Raw genomic sequence first — 21,207 nt, 5'->3', positions numbered from 1 at the left:
GAAGCTGCCTTAACCACTTAGTCAAATCCCTCAATTCCCAAGTCGTCCTAGTGGAATATCATTTGAAGCTTCTAAACAAACATTTTGCATGAATGGACGTGTGTGCGCGCATGCCGGGGATCTGCTCCCTAGACTAGCATCAAGGGACAAAGGTCATCTGACAGGGTCTAACACTAGACAGCCGCGTGTGTGACTCATGTGCCTTCGTGTACGACGAAGACGTTCCTCACTGACCCTGCAGCTCAAACGTCTCCGTTACAGATGTGTTGAGGCCACTGCTACTAACTCAGCTGCCAGGTTATTTTGGGTGACCGTGCGTTCTGAGCGATGCCATCCACGTTCCCAAGCCAACTCTACCCGAACAGAGTTAGGGCTTGAAGACGTTTGGCTAATGTAATATACAGGAATAATTGGAAAGGCTACTCCCCTCGCCTGGTTTCACCATAGAGCGGTACGTGTTTTCTCAATGGCAGTCGGGGGTCTAGCCCTGGTGCTGAGCCCCCACTGCCCCAGTGTCTGTCCAGAAGATCGATGTAGGTCTGTGGTGATGGTTGAAGTGCAAGCTATTTCCAGCAGTTATTTACAGTACTTGTGCAGACTGCAGGCTGATTTTCTCTTCTTCCCCTTCTAGTCAATCTGTACTGGGCTTCTTTAGCGAGAAAGGCCGGATGTTGAAATGTTTGCTCAGTTGGCTTACCTGGGGGAGAGAGAGAGAGAAAAGTTAAATGAAAGCAGTACATCAGCCAACATGCCTTCCACCTCAAACAATCAAGGGGACTTGAATGGAGCAGCTCAGTACGCCTCAGGATTCGGGCCCAGGACTGCAGTGAATTGGCAGAGTGCTGTATGTATAGGAAGGATGCATAGCCCCTGCCCATGCTATGCTCACCCCCAGCCAGGGCTATTAGTCACTCCCTTACAGAAGCCCCTAAGGGTACATCTACACGGCAGTAAGACACCCCAGGCTGGCCAGTCAGCTGACTCGGGCTTGCCGGGGTTGGGCTGTAAAACTGTGGTGTAGACATCTGGGCTCACGTTGTAGCCTGGGCTCTTGGACCCCACGAAGGGGGGAGGGTCTCCGAGACCCTGAACACCTGCACTGCAATTGTACAGCCCCACAGGCCAAGCCCCGTGAGCCTGGCTCAGCTGACATGGGCCAGCCGCCAGTGTTTTACTGCAGCGTAGCCATCCCCTTACGCACCACACCAGGGACCAAGCGAGCCGCACGTGCAGCTAAACAACGCTGAATGGCCCCACATGGGCGCATGAGACCTGTCTCAGGACACCAGGAGCCTGTTGTGCAGGGCCAGGCCAGCCACACACGACACTCCGCAAACCGGAGTACTTCTCTGAAGCACCCCTCTCTCTCCATGGACGGGATGGACTGTGAGAATGCCGGCAGGCTCCCACCAAGCCAAAGCCTCTGGGACACAGGGCCCACAAGCCACTAGTCCAGCCTGGGGTGGAGCAGCTGCACCCATTCTACACTCTACCAGATCCGGGGACGACTGACTCTCCTTCAACATGCCACTGGGGTTTGCATTGTGGGGTCCAGCATTTGACCCTCGAAGAGGTTCTGATGAATAGAAATACTTATGGCAATTCCCGACAGTCCATCTAGGGCAGCATTGTGCTGCACAGTGACCAGAGGCAAGCGCAAGAAACCCCCAAGGGGATCAGTTCTGGGCAGGCTTCTCCAAAGGAAATTTGTGCCCTAACCCGCCTCACCAGTTAGTGGCTGGTTTTAGCCCTGAAGCATTAAGGTTTCTACACCTTACAAAGAGATTTGTACCCTACCCAAAGTACCTGGATAGTCTCATTACACTTTTATATGGAATCTTAAACTCCTGGTTCCAAATGGTATCTTGTGGCAGTGAGTTCTACAGGCTAATTGCACATTGTAAACCCTATGCATTTCCTTTGATCAGTTTTTAAGTTGACTGCCTTTCCTCTCTGAACATGCACTTGTTCTTGAATGCGTCTGGCCTGTTGTGAGCTGTGAAGCCAATGCTCATGCTTTAGCTAAACAAGTAACAAGGGCATACACAAGTCGTTCAGTTGAATACTAGTCATACATGAACTGCAAAAACAACAAGCAGAGGCTGGCTTGCTTCCAGAGCACGATAGTCGGACAGCAGTTACATAGCACCCTCTTATAGCTCTGAGCTAACAGTGCCTGCACTAGACTGTCCTGCCTAGCCACTCCCACCAGGTGACAGTACAACAGGACATCGGTATGTAACTGTGCCAAGAGACAGTATGTCTGAGATTTGGAGACCCGCTTTTAATTATCCTTGAGAAGCCTCCTCTCGCAGTGACCTTCACAAGGCCCATTTCCTCCCGACAGACAGTGAAAAGCCATGTCAGACTTAAAGGCTGCATTCAGGAAATTTGCTTTTTGATGAGATTATGCAGAGAGCTACGTCAAGTCATTAGCCTGGCTGAAATGTCAGAGTTGTTTTTAAAGCAATTCACATGGCTGGCAGGAAAAGACCAACACATACAGCGCGGCAGCTAAGCAACCACGTCACCCAAGGCCTGCTCACCTGCAACTCAGGAGGAGAAACTGCAGATTCACTCTCGCCCCATAGTGTCTTACAAAGGGGTTCCAAATGGGTGGGGGTTTTCAGAGAGTATAAGGCGAGAGGAGACCATGACGACCATCAGTCTGACCTCCTGTGTCACAGGCCTGAGAACGTCACCCACTGAGTCCTGCGTCAAACCCGTGTCTTGCAAGGAGCTAGCGTATATATTTTTGAGCTGGCCTGAAGCGACAAGTGCTCAGGGTCCCACTCTGGCTGCTGAGCGGGTCATTTCCCTGTTCAGTTGACCTAGGACAACCCAACTGGGCTCTTCCCACTGAGCAGCACTCCCACCGCCTACACATTCTGCGTCCTGCCAATGCCTTCACACAGTGCCGGTCTCCCACAGTTAGCTACAGTGCTTCCTTGATCCCTGAAGGCATCTGGATACAGGGGAGACTATTCCACTGAGCTAGCCCTTCCCAGCTTCTCCCCAGCAGAGGAACTCATCTCAGAAGCTTGAAATATGGCAGGTTCTACGTCAGTAATTCAGGTTCTTTAGTCATTTTGTTCACTCTTTATTTAGCCAGACATAACCACCGCACTTCAGACAGCGTTCTAGTTACGCTATGCCTGGGGCACCTGAAAGCAATAGTTCAAAGGCGCAGTATGAAAAAAGTCAGTTAACGCCTATGGGAACGTTTATAAATCTGTACGCAGTGCCCCCTACCGGAGAGAGCGTTACACTGATTCGCGTGTACAGTCACGTGCTACCCAGCAGCAGCTGCGGGGGCCTCTAGAAAAGAAGTTCTAAGTAAGGTGAAATATTAGGAAGTGAATGGTACCGAGCTAAGTCCCCAAATAATTTATTTAAAATGAGAGATACGCCCAACCTGGTCTCTGGATCCCATTCTGATCTTGGCATTTTTCTGACCGACAGAACCAGAACTACATCCGAACTTGGGCGCATTAAATCCATGTTTCACCAGTGCTTCGTTCCTACGTTTTAAGCTGCAAACTGTGATCTAAAACAGGGTGTGGATCCAGGGTTTGGATGAGACCCAGTCTTTAATTTAAACGACTAAAAGAATTTCCGCTGCAGCTGGGCTGTCAGTTCCTGGTATACAAAATAAGAGCTTTCAGATGCCACCTATTTAGCTTCCTTTCATGTTTTATAGAAATGCCTCAATCTGCCTGGTATTCCCGGTGTTAAATGCGACACCCCCTGCAAAACTGACCAGCAATGGGACAAAGTGAATCCTACAAGCAGAGCCGCTACAGTGAAAGGCCAAGCCCAAAGGCAGATGTCACTTACCACTCCTACTCCGTAGTGGATGTGCGTCAGGGTGATGACAGCAGTCAGTAGGTACAGGAGAAGATTTTCCCAATGTGCTGCGACTCCAGAGATCACCACAAAGATGACCAGGGCTAATGGCAGCAGCATCCAGTTGAGAGGCTGGCACCGGGTACTACTCATCTGACACACGATCAGCTGGCACTGGTGGGGGCAGGAGGGAGAAAGGTCTGTTAGATAGGCTTTGGTTTCCTTCCAACGGGAGCCTCCAACCCAGGACTCACTCACTCAGAATACAGCAATGAAGGCTGCAGCGGGGTGGTCACCCGCTCCGGCCTTAGAGGGCTTCAAACAGCCCAGGAGAGGGCTGTGGCTGGGAGCAAGCAGTTCCCAGGCTCAGCTGTGGCCATGCCCCAGTCAGGACTCAGCTAGCCCTTATAAGAGGGCAGTGGGCCCGGAGCAGAGTCAGTCTCTCTCTGTCTCTAGAGGGAGAAGGCTCTGGGCCTGGCTGCTGGGAAGCTGAACGGGGTACCTGAGGGGAGCAGGGCTGGGGGATAGGGCAAGGGAGCTGGGGAGCTCCCGCCTGGAAAAGCCCCAGGCTGCGGCCTTGTCAAAGGCCAGAAAGGTACTAGGGTGCAAGGGTGCAGCCGGTCCAAACCCCCCTTGCCTGTGATGAGTGGCTTTTACACTGCAGTCCGCCCCAGCGAGCGGGGGCTAGATGGTGACTGGCAGTAGCCCAAGACTGAGGCGAGGTGGGGATAGTGGGTGGGGAGACCCTGAGAGCAGGTGTACTGCCAGGGGGCAGCGCCCAAGGACAGGGGGCACCGGGTCCAGGAGGGACATGGGGGCCAGCGGCCGCAAGGCACCAGCCTGCAGAGGGCGCTCCTGAGTCTAAGCTTATTCCCAGGACGACCGACAGGAGGCGCCGCAGGGGTGAGTCTCGCACCGTTACAGGGCCATGTACATCTCTAGAGCGATAATTATTAAAACATGGACAATCATCTGCTCTAAAGGTTCCCAAAGACTGAGAAAGTTTCCATTTTGACATGAATTCCTCTTGTGCATATAACCAGAGAAGTCCACATCAAGAGCAGACCATCACAAGGATCTATTTGCATTGATTGGCCAATTCTGGTCAAATCTGACCGATCTTATCTGCAAAGTTAGTAGAAAACTCTGCCGAGTGGGAAAGACAGGAAGCCCTGCTTCTGGGCACAGTCCGAGGATAGTGACAGATCTATGATTAAAGCCCCACAGCTTCCTAAACATCATCGCCAGGGCTGGCCTTTTGTCATGGAAGGCACGGATTCCATGGCTTAACAGTATTCATGATTTTGGGGGGATGAGGGCGGGGGCTTCATGTCTGCAGGCAGATGTGACAACACACAGCTGAATCAAGTTCACCAAGAGCCTTGCGAGTGACCATGTTAAAGCTGAGAGAGCAGGAACTCAATTATGTGAATTGTCAGCCAGTATCAGGGAGGGGTGGAAAAAGCACATACTGGGATTTCTCTGGTTTGGGGAAAGTGTCAGATCTGGTTTACAGGACACGTTTTTCAGCTCTAAAAGAGTCAGCGTTTCTCTCCTGCCCACTTCAGTGCCTGCCCTTTCAGTCATGGCAGTGCAGCAAAGTGGTTTAGTCACAACAGATACAATCCACAATTCTTGGCATTTTCATTCTGGGTTTCTGACTTGCCTTTCCACCTCATGAGCAGACTGGATAGTTCGTATAATGTAGCCTGACAAACTGCTAGCCCTCACCATTGTGTTAATTCAAATCAGCCACCCCCTGTCCACACGCATTTTAGCGGAGAAATAGCGCTCTTACTGAAATGTTGGCGAAGGCTGTTCCAACCATGAAGTAGAAGAGCCTGGGATGGACCTCCAGGATGTCTGACGGTGACATGAAGATCCAGATCATGCACAGAATGAACAGCAATGCTGGCGAGAAGAACGGCAGCATGATTTCATACACTGACCTGTGCTTCAGAGTGTTACTTTTATAGGCCCTGAAAGGCAAAAGGAACACAAATCTTAAGTCAAACTCTCGGAAGCCACAGCTTCTAACAGAGGCAGGCACAAGCCTTCCTTTGGGAACTCTCCAATCCAGGTGAGCGCCCAACTAGCCTTGGGCACCTTTCCTGAAGTGGAGTACGACAAGCACAGGCTGGGCGGAGCCCAGCAGTAGGAATTGTGAGAGAAAATGGGCAAGAGGCCAGTCTCAGGTCAGACACCCCCGTGAATAATGCACCCACGATAGTTACATGTTGCTTATTCAGATGGGTCTTTGGTAACCCTGCATTAGTGGACGATGGATTTCAACGCTGAAGTAATAACTGGCCAATCCCAGATGCAGCCTTTTAAGGAGCTGGCAACAAAGGGGAGAACCGGGGCTCCCAAATGGAGTTCAGACTGCAACACTGGGTCTGGGCTCGGGAAACAATTCCGATGAGAAAGACATGGTTTCCTGCACAGCTTCCTTCTTGCAGAGCCAGTGAGAGGCTAGATCGCCAGAGTAGGCTGAACAATGAAATCTCAGTCTGGTAGGCAAGAGTCAAATCACCCAGATTTATGCCAGGTGCTTAACATTCATTTTGTCTACCAGGCGATTCATGGCTAGTTCAATATTCAAAGCAGCCATTAGCAGGGTCACCAATTAACTTCTGCAAATCAGGAAATCCGTAGGGGACGTGCAGGATTTTGTTACTAAAGTAAGTAAAGGGGGGTGATGGGGAGGAGTGTGTTTTGGAATCCAACCCCTACTCAATCCCCCAAGGGGCCACTTCCCAGGTTGCCCTGTTCTTCTAGCCAGACATACCGCTAATACAGAAGCGGAGACCAGAGGTCCCAAAATGCACTGCTTCCACTTGAGCTGAGCTGCTTGGCCTGCACGCAGGGACTAGGGTGACCAGATGTCCTGATTTTATAGGGACAGTCCTGATATTTGGGACTTTTTCTTATATAGGCTCCTATTACCCCCCCACCCCCTGTCCTGATTTTTCACACTTGCTATCTGGTCACCCTAGCAGGGACCTGCGCTCACAGCAAGTCACATTACTGTATTAACAAGGGCGGCATCTTAAACCCTTCTCCATCTTAATCAGGAGTGCCTTTTGGGCTCCTGGGAAGCTGCCAGTGAAGGTAAGAAACTTTTATAAGGAGTCTAATTTACAGAAAGCTACGCCAAGTCATGGCTCTCCTTCTATTACAGCTGGGGCAGAGCTGGGCCATCAATACACCGTGCTCTCCACCTACTTCCTTCTGCAGCATTCTGCCTGGCTAACTCCTAGCAGAACAGGATCACCACATGCGGTGCCTCAGACCCTGCAGAATAGTTAGTTCACATGATTTTTGGAAAACTTACTTGTAAAAGTTAATCAAGCTCATGGGCACAGTCACTGTGAGTGCACACCCTGAAAGAGAAAGATCTAAGTTAAGGCAGCGTAGTAATTCAGAGTCCATCGTCATCCCTGAACTCCTTTATGAGCATTGGCGGGGACAGGCTGCTAACCATCATGCATCTTTTTTTAAACAGTCATTTGCAACATTACAGTAGCTAAAAGCGTACTTAAACCCACTGTCACCCCACTGCTGCAGAGATTTTTGTAATGGCCATTAACGTGATTTGTATATTTGACTCAGCTCTTCAGAAAAAGCACTGCCTTGGTTAGGGAAGTGCCAATAAATGCATTTATGGAAATAACTATTTCTTTTAGTGAAAACATATATTTATCTGCATTCTGACCATAATTCCCAAGAAGACACCTAGTGGGCAGCAGAGAAAGCATCATCAATGGTTTCACTTTTTCATGCAAGGAGGACATATTTCAGACACAGTAAGGTTATTATAAGGATAGAAGCAAACAAAACTGCCTATATTTAAAGTGCACCATTTAGGACATGAGAACTGCCATTAACAAAAGCTTTAGTCATTTGACTAAGTTTCACGGACCTCCCTGAAGGGCCAGAGTTCCATGAAACCCCAACACACTTTGAAAGCTGCCAGGGTGGCCAGCAGCTAAGAGATTAAATAGGATAAAACTGAAGTTTGACCATGACCTCCCAGCAGGAAAGCTGCCTCAGAAGGCATCTTTTGAAGGCTGGTGGTACCAAATTACTTCTCTTCCCAAAGGGTGAGCCACAAATACATTCAAAACAAGACAGTAGTAAAGCTACCCAAGTCTTTCTGGCCAGCCCACCTGAACACACTTCAGCTCCCAGGCTGACGTGAAGAGGCAGTTCTGACAAAGTACTCTGTGGAGAAGAGTGATGGGAACTACAGACCAATCTGCTGCAACAGCTAGATTCCAAAGGAGTCTCTCAGGCCACACAGGCTGAGGCATCTAAATACAGACCTATTACCTAGCTCGGGGTGGCCAGACTGCAACCGCAGAGCCGTTCAGAGCCACCCTTGATGTTTAGTATGCAGACTATGGAAACAAGTCCTGGCATGCATTACTTCCACGCTGCTTAGCTTAGTATGGAGCATTGCATGCTGGGACCACCTCCCGCCTGGAGCTTTGTTTGGAGCTGGCTGCAATCTTCTCCATTCTATAGAAGTTAGATGCAGCCCACGGCCACTTAGACGGTTCCCACCAAAACCTCAATGGGACTAGTATCAGACCCTGTGCATTTTGTTGCTTTCAATCTAGACCAAGACTCGCTCAGGCAAGTTTTCTACAGAGATATTTTATTAAGTTTCTCTTTGCTAAAAATATAAACAAACGCTGACTGTTTTTTAAAGTGAAACACTGGCTATTGGTAAAGCGGTGGTGGTTAAAAATAGGCTTCAACATGGAGCTTCTTACCAATAATCATTGCAGTGAATAGGTCTCTATATAAGAAATTAAACAGGAAAGGTGCATACCAGGCCTCAACTCCCACAATCGCTGTCACTATGTAGACAACTGAAATGGTCTGAAAAGGAAATGTAGAGAGAGCGCAGACAAGCATTAGCAGCTGGAAAGAGGGGTCGGAACAAATGTGCTTTTGGCGGGGTGACCATTCCTCACCAGGCGGCTCGGGGAGCTGCGAGCGTTGCTTTCCAATCAGATTTTCACTACCCAGCTCTAGCTTTAAAACAAGAGGAAGCCTGTATCTCCAGGTCAGATGCAACCACGGTACCCCAGTGCAGCTTTCAGAACCACTTGGGGCCCCAAACATATGCCCCCATTCCCAGGTTTCTACGCTGACTGCATGTCAGGAACCAGCCCAACCTCTGCTTCTGGCAACATGACAAGGAAGCCTCACTGCTAGTCTGGAAAGGGACAGGGTGAGGCAAAGGTTGCTTGGTCACCGTGAGTTTTAAGGCCAGTCTGGAAAGGGGATAGCAAGGAGAGGGGCCTGTGATGCTCTGCCCTGCCCACCCTCCCACCCCCTGTGAGCTCTGTGTCTGCACATGCACCCGGGGATAGCCTCACCCCACTACTGGATTGACCAGCACAAACACAGAGGACAGTTGTACTTCAACAGCACCCCAGCACCAGCCGCCAAAGCCATGTCTAACTGCCTCCTGTAGCAAACCAATCCATGGTATCTTAGGATTGTTTGATGCACGATCAGGAAAATGCACCATGGATTAGTGCCAGGTTAGGAGAAACTGGAGACGCGGGCCAGAGGATGACTGATTGCAAAGACTAGAGAAACCATGATTTTACTGATGGAAGGGGCAGCTTTCAAGGGAATTTCTAGTGTTGTACAACGATTCAGTAGAGATACCCGAACTTGTGACAATCGGTGCTTCTAAAACCACTGCACCCGATTCAATCGCACACAAGTATAAACTGCTAAGTCGATACTGTTACACGGGGGCCACAACAGAAACAGGCCCAGTCAGTTTGGGACAACCAACAATTACTAGTATCCAATTTTTAAAAACATTTCATTTCCTGCTAATGCAAAAACCTATGTCAACATAAAGATACTTGCAACACACATCACTTCTCTGCTGAAGAGAAATCAGATCTGTCCCAATCTAACTATGCAATAAAAGTTTCATGATAACTTCCTCCCTTGTTCCTTGATTCATTCAACTTGACTTTAATCATGGGAGAAGTCTGCTTTGCTGAATCAGAGCTTCATAAAGTAGCACTGATGATATAGTTCCAACTATTGCACCCTGCAACCAAGCAACCAAGCTTTCTGCCCTCTGCCAGAAAGCTCTCCTCCCTGAAGAGCTCAGAATATCGTTAGGTTTAGGTATGGTGATGATGGCACTTTATGACTACTAGACAGATGTCACCAAGGGAAAGATGCCAGGGCAGCACATGCCCCAACACAAATAGTTCTGGCAATTCACCCAAGCTTGCCCACTGTTTTCTAAATGAGTATTTTGAAATCAAGCGGCAGAAGGGCTACTTACCACCTGGCTGATATCATAGCCCCAGGGCAGGAAGAGAATCCCTGTGTTATATTTCTCCCAATGGGAGAGGATGAAGGAAAACAAAACCACCCATAAGAGCAGATAGAGAACGAAGACGCTGACACCATTGGATCCCCGCCCAAAGGTGGAGTAAACGGTCACGACGAAGAACATGCAGGCCCAGCTGTCCAGGCCGTGGTCAAAGAGCTCCCCCAAGGGAGTGCTGGAGTTTGTTCGGCGCGCTTGCTTCCCATCAACACCATCTGGAAGGGAAGCGCACAGAGAGGCAAGTTAAACATCCCCAGGCAAAGCAAGGGGGGACTCCGCAGCTGCCAGATAACGTGTGCTCGGCTGAGAAGTCAGCAGCCAGCTTCAGTATCCAGCACTGTCCGCGGGGGTGCAGAGATTGAAAAAAAGAAAAAGAAAAAAAAACCAACACAAAAAACCTTAGGAAGAGTCTATGTTAAATATTTAACAGAAATCTGCTTTCAGTATTTCACGAGTAACCCCATAAAGTCAGTTCTGATAGGAAGAGACATCTACTTTTATGTTCCTCCCTGGAACAAGTGGGTAAAACAGATAAAACAATACAAAGTGGCAGTTTCCAGAGACATCTCAGCCAGAGATAGGTCATTCACAACACCCCAGAGCAAGGGGTGGCAGGGAACCGAGGAATGTGATCGTTCCCCTTTATTCGACATTGGTGAGGCCTCATCTGGAGTACTGTGTCCAGTTTTGGGCCCCACACTACAAGAAGGATGTGGAAAAATTGGAAAGAGTCCAGCGGATGGCAACAAAAATGATTAGGGGGCTGGAGCACATGACTTATGAGGAGAGGCTGAGGGAACTGGGATTGTTTAGTCTGCAGAAGAGAAGAATGAGGGGGGATTTGATAGCTGCTTTCAACTACTTGAAGGGGGGTTCCAAAGAGGATGGAACTCGGCTGTTCTCAGTGGTGGCAGATGACAGAACAAGGAGCAATGGTCTCAAGTTGCAGTGGGGGAGGTCTAGGTTGAATATTAGGAAAAACTTTTTCACTAGGAGGGTGGTGATGCACTGGAATGCGTTACCTAGGGAGGTGGTGGAGTCTCTTTCTTTGGAGGTTTTTAAGGCCCGGCTTGACAAAGCCCTGGCTGGGATGATTTAGTTGGGAATTGGTCCTGCTTTGAGCAGGGGGTTGGACTAGATGACCTCCTGAGGTCCCTTCCAACCCTGATATTCTATGAATTACCCAGAATCAGAGTTTTGTTTCTTGGGGGGGGGGGGGGGCCTGAGGGGAAGGAATTGGGAAACACAGAACTATGACAACAGTTCACTTGACTAATTAAAGTCATTATGATATGATAGGCACATTAGAAATCCAAGACACATCATGAGAATCTTAAGTCTTACCAAGTGTATATGCCACGAAGTTGAGGAGACCCACCATGACCCACACTCGATTTGGAACATGCTGATGATCAGGTGCTGTTGAGATTGGAAAGAAGATTGGAGAGTTGAGTGTACACACACACACACACACACCCCAGCAGGTTATGCTTTGGTACAAGAGATGCTTTCAACAAGAATTGTTTTACCAATTAATTGGAACAAGGTTCCATCCAAATCTGTGGGTCATCTCACTGTCATGAGGAGGCTCCTTTAAATTCTCTCAGTGTGCTTGTACCACCGAAAGGCAATGCATCAAATCAGCCTTCACCTGCTCAGTTCCTACCAGCATTATCTTACGCTTCTTTCTGCAAGGCATCCAGTAGATCCTGAAGATCACACTTTTTGCTGAATTTGTCAAAGATCTGGGCACACACAAGTTTCACACACTCAAATACTGCATCTGCCTCCTTTCCCCATACCCTAAAACATGCCATAACATTTTCAATGGAACTTAGGCACTTTTGAAATTTTTACTCATGAGCTATTTTAAGCCCAAGACTTTAGAGCATAGGATAAATTCTAGACTGTAATTAGATGGATCTGCATTTCCTGGGATGAAAGTTAAAGTACCTAGTTACAGTACAACCACAATCCTGGATTTCACTGCTAGGATGGCTTTGTTGCCCTCTGCACCCCACCCCATTCGCCCTTCTGGAGGACAGAGAGAGCAAGAGTTCCAGAGCTTTGTGCTGTGAGAAAACCGTTGTGGGCAAGATGAAATTCTGTTTCCACATGGGGGCACTTTCGTTTTTAATGTATTGATTTTATGGCAGGCTGCAGTCACAGGAGTTAAGAGAGCGATGCCAGGAGAGGGCGAGTCCATGAGCTGCGTGCCAGGTAATCACGATCCTGTCACTGAAAGCGAGGATGCTTTGCTGTCATGGAAACAGAGGTGGGCAAAGATAGACGTTCCCAACTGCTTACTTACTGATGCCAAAATTGAGTAAAAACATCTGCAAAGCGTGATTCCATTCTGAGAAGGGACTGTGTGAAAACAGTGGGGGCACACAGATTCAGAGATTCCAAGGCCAGAAGGGAGCATTGTGGTCATCTAGTCTGACCTCCCTGCATAACACAGGTCAGAGAACTGCCCCAAAAAAATTCCTAGAGCAGAGCTTTTAGGAAACGATCCAATCTTGACCTAAAAGTTGCCAGTGAGAATTCACCACAGCTCTTGGGAAACTGTTCTAATGGTTAATTACTCTCACTGTTAAGAATTTAGGCCTTATTTCCAGTCTGAATTTACTGAGCTTCAACTTCCAGTCACTGGATCATGGTAGATGTTTCTCTGCTAGACTGAAGAGCCCATTATTAAAATATTTGTTCCCCATGTAGATACTCATATAGACTGCAGTCAAGTTGCCCCTTAACTTTCTCTTTGTCAAATAGATTGAGCTCCTTGAGTCTATCATTCTAAGGCAGCTTTTCCAATCCTTTAATCATTCTCAGGGCTCTTCTCTGAACCCTCTTTAATTGATCAACATCCTTCTTGAACTGTGGCTACCAGAGCTGGACACAGGATTCCAGTAGCAGTCACACCAGTGCTAAATACAGAGCTAAAATAACCTCTCTGCTGCAACTCAAGATTCCTGTTTATGCATCCCAGGGTCTTTTGGCCAGCGTCACACTGGGAGCTCATGTTCAGTTGATTATCCACCACAACCCCCCCCCCCCCAATATTTTTTCAGAGTCACTGCTTCCCAGGATAGGAGTCGCCCATCCTGTAAGTCTGGCCGACATTCTTTGTTCCGAGATGTATACATTTACAATACGGTTAAATATAAATGTATACATCTAGGAACTAAAGCAGGTAGGCCGTTCTTACATATATATTGTCTGTCAATGACTCCATATCCTCCACACCAAGGCACGCTTTTCCTTACTTTCACTTTATCTTTGCCCCAGCCGAAATGATGGCGGAGGACCAGAAAGGACTTTTCAAAACCCCTTGAGTAAGGATAGGATTTGGTCTGATTCTGTGACTTTAAACGGAACTCTATGACTTCTTTGCTTCAGCCCCCACCCAAGCAGCCCCCCCGGGTGCTGGGCTGGAGCAGCAGCGGTCAGTCCTTGCTGCAGGAGCAGTGGCAGGGCTGGAGCAGCAGCTGGCGTCCCCATTAGAACCCCTTTCCCCGGTATTTAGTGAAAGCTGGGACAGGTCACGGACTTCCATGAATTTTTGTTTATTGCCTGCAACCTGTCCATGACTTTTACTAAAAATACCCATTACAAAATCTTAACCTTACCCCATGAGTCACAGCCCTAAAACATGCCGGACACTTTTTCTAGGGATACCATAGCAAGAGCATTTTAAAGTCTGCTTCCTGTAAACAGTTTAATTGCTGGATGAACAGAGATTACACTTAAAGTATATCCTTTCTCCCCACCCCAAACTGGGGACACCAGACTGACACACTTTCTAGGCAGTAAGACGATCAAGCGGTTGCAATTATGGTCATTCATCCCCAAGAACTTGTTAAGCAGTTAGTCAAGCCTGCAACATGGAACCTTACTCCGTAGGGAGCACAATGCTCTCCGGAGTCCGCAGCTAGAGCAGGGACAATGTTCTTCCACACCATGCCCAGCTAGGATGTGCCCATTTCCCCTAAACATTCTTGGTAAGAAAAAGTCAATGGAAGTTTTGCCATTGCCTTCAATAGGGCCAGAATTTTACCCTCTGGTGATTTAGACCTCAAGGAATTCCCAACCTCCACCAGGGCCACTGATGAAAACCCAGAGTTAGAAGCAAGCTCCGTGTAAGTTTATCATATACAGCACATTCTGCCAGTACACCTAAATCCTGACTGACACCACCAACTCAGGCTGGCATTCGCTTTATACGTGTGCTAGGCAGACAGCTGATGTGGCAACCAGCCTTCCACCTGCAGGGCATGGTTTCTGGCCGAGGACAGGAGAGATGAAATCTGAGATAAGGTTGTAGGGGTACCCAGACCACCTTCCCCAGCCACCTGATTCTTCTGTCTGCAGCAATATAACACTTCCTGAATATAAGTTAGGGCCCTGCTACCTCTGTGGTTCAATAGTGCTGCTAGATATGGATTCTGGGACCCTTCAAAATCCCAGAGCAACACAAGGTAATGTGAAGTGGCCCCCAGAATTCTTAAGCAACACAACTTTATTGTGAGACGGTAGCAGCACACTGGATCCTGAACAGATAGAACGGCTCTGAATTTACCATTCAGGTCAGAAAAGGTTCTAACTCAGCTAATGCACCTCAGTCCTGACCCACAGCATCTGTGGCTTTTCTAGGCCACAGACCCCACACGGCTACTTTGTCCTGAAGCAATCTTCAAACTACAGCATATAGCATTTTATTTTGGTGTAAGCAGCAACTAATTGTAATGTCAGGGGGTAGCGTGGGCCAAGGAACTGATCGTGGTACTGGGCGCCAGACACTCCAGAGAGTCCTAATCTCTGTGTGATCAGTTACTTATTGTGTTACCTTGGGCAAGTCACTTAGTCTGAGCCTAGGTTTTCCCATCTGTAAGGTGGGTAGGATACTTGCCTATAGCTGAAGCCATTAAAAGGATAACATGCAATAACTGTTCTCACATCTCTCACTCCCATTACGGTGGAGGAGAATTGTGGTAGTCTCAGATACCATCTGTGCACTAATTTATCTTCAGTGGCAACCATTGTCTCTCATTGTCCCTGTAATCGGGTGATTAATATCCAAAAAGGGATTCTGAATATGTAAAGCAATATATAAGTGCCAAGTATTATTAGTATTTGGCCGAACACCTGGAAATACCATTTGACTGGAGCCAAATATTAGACACAGGAATAAGTTATAATGTGCCACATTTAAACGTTCATTTCAGCAGGATATTAACATGGATAGCGAACTTGACAGATATTATTTTTCTCCAATTTAAACTTGCTATTACCGCATATTATGAGAAAAAACACTGCAGCTCTAATATCTGCTTTATGGGAATTGCAATACCAAGCCATTAGTCATAAGTGTTCTTTCCATTTTTTCTCCAATGATATTTTGGAAATTATACCAATTCTGTCGAGAATGACTAATAAAATGACTAATTCGTTTCTAAAAAACTAGAGGTGGACTTATACACTCTGGTCTTAGAGACCGGATTCTGGCGGTTCTTTTGCTGAGCGTTTTTCTTTGTTTGTATTAAGAGGCACAGTTTGTTGACAGTGGCAAATCAGTTATAGGAACTGCATTACCAAACAGACAAAGGTGAAAAGGTGTTCAGAGAAGTTCAACAACATGATCCAGGGGCTGACTTACAAGCCCTTCCCTGCAATCTGGCCTATGGCCAACCTGGAGCAATTTAAAGGAAAAATCTATTCAGGAAGGACATATGCTGAGAGCATTAGCAGGTCTGATGCCCAGGCAGAAGAGACAATGTATCTGGTCATCTACAATAGACCATGTCCTGCCATATGCACATTGCTTGAAGCTTCAAAGCAGTCTTTCTTCCCTCCCTCATGGGTCATGGCACTTGATGAAATCCTGAAAATATATCAGAGACCGAAGCTTTGGAACTCAAAAAAAACCTTTCCCCTTGTGGGTTCGCACGCTGACCTACTTCTACTGCTCTTACAGACCAGAGGGTTGGATTGTGGGGTGTTCTGCCTGTCTCACAGCACAGGGCACAAGACCAGTCATAAAAATCACGCCCAGGCAATACACTAGTTTCTCAAGGGAGATGATGCAAGCCCCATCCTTTGGAACTTTAGGCCTGAACACTTTGAGAACGTCCTGCAGAGGACAAGCCTGCTCTGGCAGGGAGAAGGACTGGACGATCTGATGGGGCTTCTCCATCTCATTGTATGATTCACGGGTACTATGAAAAACAGATCATAAGACCGAGGAATGAGACAAGGAGCCTCTCAAACCTGCTGCCTGCCACGTTTCATGACTTCAGTGTCTGAGAGAGAAAGGGAACTGCAATGACAGGAAGGTCTGGTACGAAAAGCCATTAGACAAAGGGGGGCAGTGAGGGCAGTGCTGGAAGAAGGGACCAGAAGGAAGCAGACCTTCTATTCCCTACGGTCACAACTATCCATTGGGAAGAGGAAAGATGCACGGCATGCCAAAGGTACCATGGTGTGGCACCACCCCCTCCTAGCAATCCAGTGTTAGAGAAGTTATTTGGTGAGTACCAGACCTTTCTGAAATTCAGCTGACTCCCTGCTGGGGACAGAATAACCAATTTTAATAGAATTCTGTGGAGTGGGATGAGATCCCTGAGCTCATTTCACTTGCAAACCACACAAAAAATTGTACACGTCTTCAAGATGAAAGGCTAGTTCAGCCCTTTGTGCCCCCAAGCCCTTTTGAGCAGTCAGCAGCTTGATATAACTAACTCTCCTAGGTGGAGGACACCACAATGCATCTTCCCCTCATAAGAAGCCAACATGAACCTGCAATTGGACAAATGTTGATACAGGGAATTGCTCCTGCAGCTTAAAAGGAGTTATTCGTTTTTAATTCGTAGCTTTCCAGTGCAGTGTCTGATTACTACAGCACAGAGTATGCTTGCTAGTGAAATTTGCCAATTTGCCAAAGAACAAAGTGCACAGAATTCCCTCAGTTGCTAATAATTGCAGCTTCACTTGCGCCTCTCAGATCTCCAGCTGGGTTTTGATGGATTGACCCATTACAGCTATTTCTTTTTTCAACAAGATCCTAGCTAGCTGGCACGTGAAACACAAAATCTGAAGAGACATCACATTTGCTGTCATCAATAAGAGACATCACATTTTGTTCTTTACAAGAGATTAGCCATGAGAAGGGGTTCTATGATGGCATGTAACTGGGCACACAAATTAGACCTCAGAAGAGTAATGTTCAGTATTAATTCAGGATCCAATTCTCTTACCCTGCACATGTCTAGTCATTTACACTAGTACACTGCCACCAAATCAAAATGGTAGCATTTTACACTTACTTAAGCCAGGTGCAGGGCAATGGAGAATCAGGTTGTTGCAGGATAGGAAGACAAAAACACTTCAACGGAGATTGCACATCCTTCAAAGGGGAGATTCTCATAGCCTTCAGATCTGTCACTTCGAACACTATTAAAGTTACAGAAGTGCCCAGAAGAACCCAACTTGTTAAGCCTCGTTATTTGCACAGCTTTAGAGCCAACACCCAGATCTACGACAAGACAAAGGTGCTAGGGCAAGGAATAAAAGGCCAAACTTCTTTCACTTTTTTTGGTTACAAGACCTTCTTATTCCCTTCTTACTCCTTCTCTCCCATCAAACTTTTAGTCGGATGTTTAGGAAGAGCCATTCCAACATGGGATGCCGAACAGACACAGGCAAGCCCCGCCGTAGAGATTATGCGGTATACTACAAAGACTTCCGGAAAGCAAATCATTTTAGATTCTCTCTTGAACAAATGCAGACAAAAGAAACGTTGGGTATGTCTACACATAAGAGCGCAGCAGCTGTGCCACTGCAGCACTCCAGTGTAAATGCTCAATACTACGATGGGAGAGTGTTCTCCTCTCGCTGTAGTTAATCCACCTCCTGCAGAGGCGGTAGCTAGGTCAGGGGAAGAATTCTTCCTTCCATCAGCCTGGCCCCTTCTACATCGGGGGTTAAGTCAGAATAGCTACGTCTCTCCAGAGGTGTGGATTTTTCACACCCCCGAGAGATGTAGCTATGTCGATGTAAGTTAGATCAGCCCTTAATGTCAAAACAGCCTCACAAGACTGCCATATAAATTTGCTAGCCCAGATATAAAGTCTGCTTGCCCATCCTTTATCATGATGACAAGGAGGACTGTAACAGACTGTGAAAAGACTGAACAGTCATCCATCAGAAGAGGGAAATAAAGGTACACACATGTAGCATGTAATGTTTGGGTGTATTTATATCCAATTGAGATTACTCTAAATCCAACAAAAAAAACAGGTACCACTGGTTCACACACAGCACTGTAAAAATAAATGAACTGGACAAAGACAAGCAGGCCAGTAACCTAAAATTGGTATTTTATCAGCAAGACAGGTTACATCATCTGTTATTGGTACCCAAATGTATTATTTGTTCTTCCTCAAGGCTATAAGCAGCATAATGGTGTGTGTGTGTGTGTGTGTGTGTGTCGAAGTCAGCTTGACTTTAAAAGGTACAAAAAAACTCTTAAATTTTGGGTTTTTTTTTTTTTTTTTTTTTTTTTTAAAGGTTGGCTATTCCTCCTCACAAAGCAACTGGAAGGAATGAGTCATATTTTGGCTGCTTTAGTACAGTATCACCCAGCGATTCTGTCCTTGACTCTTCTTGCCACATTGATATTTCAAAACCAAAGAACACTCCAGAGCAGTAGATGAGCAAGCTATATCAGTCAGCACATGAAATTGCAAAACTATGGTATAGGAAGACATGAGTATCAGATCTTTTATTACTCACATGCTCTAAAATGTACAGTAAAAAAAAAAGGCAGTCTTACCGGAAGCATAGAAATCAGGGTCAAAGTATGCCATGAGGAAGAAGTTGAAGACAAGCAACAGGAAGCCAGAAAATGTTATCAGATTTGGAGCCAACCAGGTAGGGAAAATCTATGGGAAAGCGGCAAAAATACACACAAAGAATCACATTAGCGCACACAATAGGCACTACACATTGCTTTTAACTACATCAGAGAGGAGGTTATGACTTATTGGTGTTAGATAGTGATAGAGGCTTTTGACATTTATGATTCTGCAGCATAAAATTTTAGATGGTTATGCAATCGCGCCCACAGTTATTGTCCTTCTTGAAGGACAAAGGTTGGCATTTGTCATGGAATTAAAGCAGAGTTTGTTTCAACCAAAAGGCAGTCCTGTCTAAGAGATTATGCCATGACAGAAATTGGCACTTCCACTTCCAGCACAGAACCACATGACCAGCAGGAATTCTCACCTTCACGATAGTATTCCAGAATGGGTGCATAACGTAGAGAGAGAGGGGATTGCTGTCCACCGCACTGTACTGTGAAGGAGAGGAAGAGAAATATGGTTAAATGAATGTTCCAGCAGGTCTCCCTGAAAGCCAAACATACTGACTAGACACAATATCAAATTATCTCAAAGGGATCAAGTATCCCCTGGATCTGGGGTTCTCAAAGTGCTGCGTGTCAGATAAGTCACAGTATGTCATACACGAGAAGGATGTCATATTTGCCTACAGAGCAGGGAAACATTAACATTTTAAAGATAATGGGAAAATCTGAAGCGCACTCTGCCACATTTGCTGGAAACACTGCAGTCTCCATGCTCATGGAACTCCTGCCCAGAAGTTGTCATATTTCAGAAAAAGTCTGACCATTGAATTTATATTTAAAACCTCAAGCCCCCCCCCCCCGGCCCCTAAAGATGCCTTTGCAAAATAACTCCATGAATATAACGTGAAAAATAACATGGGACCGGACGACTAGCAGCATAGACAATAAAGAGGAAGGGATGCAGATCAGAATAAGTAAAGACGACGTCAGAGATTTCTTCTGATTAATCTGAAAGAAATCAAGTCAGCAGGGCCTGAAGTTATCCACTCCAAGGTGCTGAAGGAATTAGCTGAAGAAATCTTGAAGCCACTGGCAGTAATATTGCAAACTCATGGATGACAGTACCAATACTTCAGTACCGGGTAGATTGGTTCAAACTACAGTAAAGAACAGAATTATCAGACACACACATGAACATGATTTGTTGGGGAAGAGTCAACATGGTTTTTGTAAAGGGAAATCATGCCTCACCAATCTACTAGAATTCTTTGAAGGGGCCAACAAGCATGTGGACAAGGGGGATCCAGTGGATATAGTGTACTTCGATTTCCAGAAAGCCTTTGACAAGGTCCTTCACCAAAGGCTCTTAAGAAAAGTAAGCTGTCAGGGGATAAGAGGGAAGGTGTTTGCATGGGTTGGTAACTGGTTAAAAGATAGGAAACAAAAGTTAGGAATAAATGGTCAGTTTTCAGAACGGAGAGAGATAGATAGTGGTGTCCCCCAGGGGTCTGTACTGAGACCAGTCCTATTCAACATATTCATCAATGATCTGGAAAAAGGGGTAAACAGCGAGGTGGTAAAATTTGCAGAGGATACAAAACTACTCAAGATAGCTAAGTCCCAGGCAGACTGCGAAGACCTACAAAAGGATCTCTCGAAACTGGGTGCCTGGGCAAGAAAATTGCAGATGAAGTTCAATGTTGATAAATGCAAAGTAATGCACATTGGAAAACATAATCCCAACTATACATATAAAATGATGAGTCTAAATTAGCTGTTACCACTCAAGAGAGATCTTGGAGTCATTGTGGATAGTTCTCTGAAAACATCCAATCAATGTGCAGCAGCAGTCAAAAAAGCGAACAGAACATTGGGAATTATTAAGGGTATATATAAGTTCCCTATAAGCTGTGCGGCTGCGCAGCAGCCTATTTAGTGCCATGCATGTGCTCAGGGAACCCGCAGTGGCGGCGTGGTGCGGCCTGACCCCGGAGTAGCCCGGCCCCAGACATGGCCGGGGTAGTGTGGCATCGTCCGACCCCGGAGCAGCCTGGGCTGTCCCCAAGTGCAGCTGGGGCAGGGCAGCCTGGCCTGACCCCGGAGTGGCCCGGACCTAGCC

At 46.9% G+C, this 21,207-nt stretch overlaps 1 protein-coding gene across 1 annotated transcript; it reads right to left on the bottom strand.

Moving 5' to 3' along the window:
• Positions 1-580: 580 nt before the first annotated feature.
• SELENOI (selenoprotein I) lies at positions 581-19,572 on the bottom strand. Its single transcript, XM_024206145.3, has 9 exons — positions 19,508-19,572; positions 19,056-19,164; positions 11,570-11,644; positions 10,178-10,440; positions 8,625-8,733; positions 7,181-7,229; positions 5,645-5,825; positions 3,838-4,020; positions 581-697 (listed from the first exon to the last, which is right to left on the bottom strand). The coding sequence occupies exons 1-9, from the start codon at positions 19,535-19,537 to the stop codon at positions 581-583; spliced, it is 1,116 nt and encodes a 371-aa protein (XP_024061913.3). The 5' UTR covers positions 19,538-19,572.
• Between the last annotated feature and the right edge of the window lie 1,635 nt (positions 19,573-21,207).

Source organism: Terrapene carolina, unplaced genomic scaffold (assembly GCF_002925995.2).
Source record: "Terrapene carolina triunguis isolate 2854851 unplaced genomic scaffold, T_m_triunguis-2.0 Scaffold34120, whole genome shotgun sequence".
Taxonomy (NCBI): Eukaryota; Metazoa; Chordata; order Testudines; family Emydidae; genus Terrapene; species Terrapene triunguis.
The sequence above is the reverse complement of the archived record's forward strand: the minus strand, read 5'-3'. Positions and strand labels throughout refer to the sequence as shown.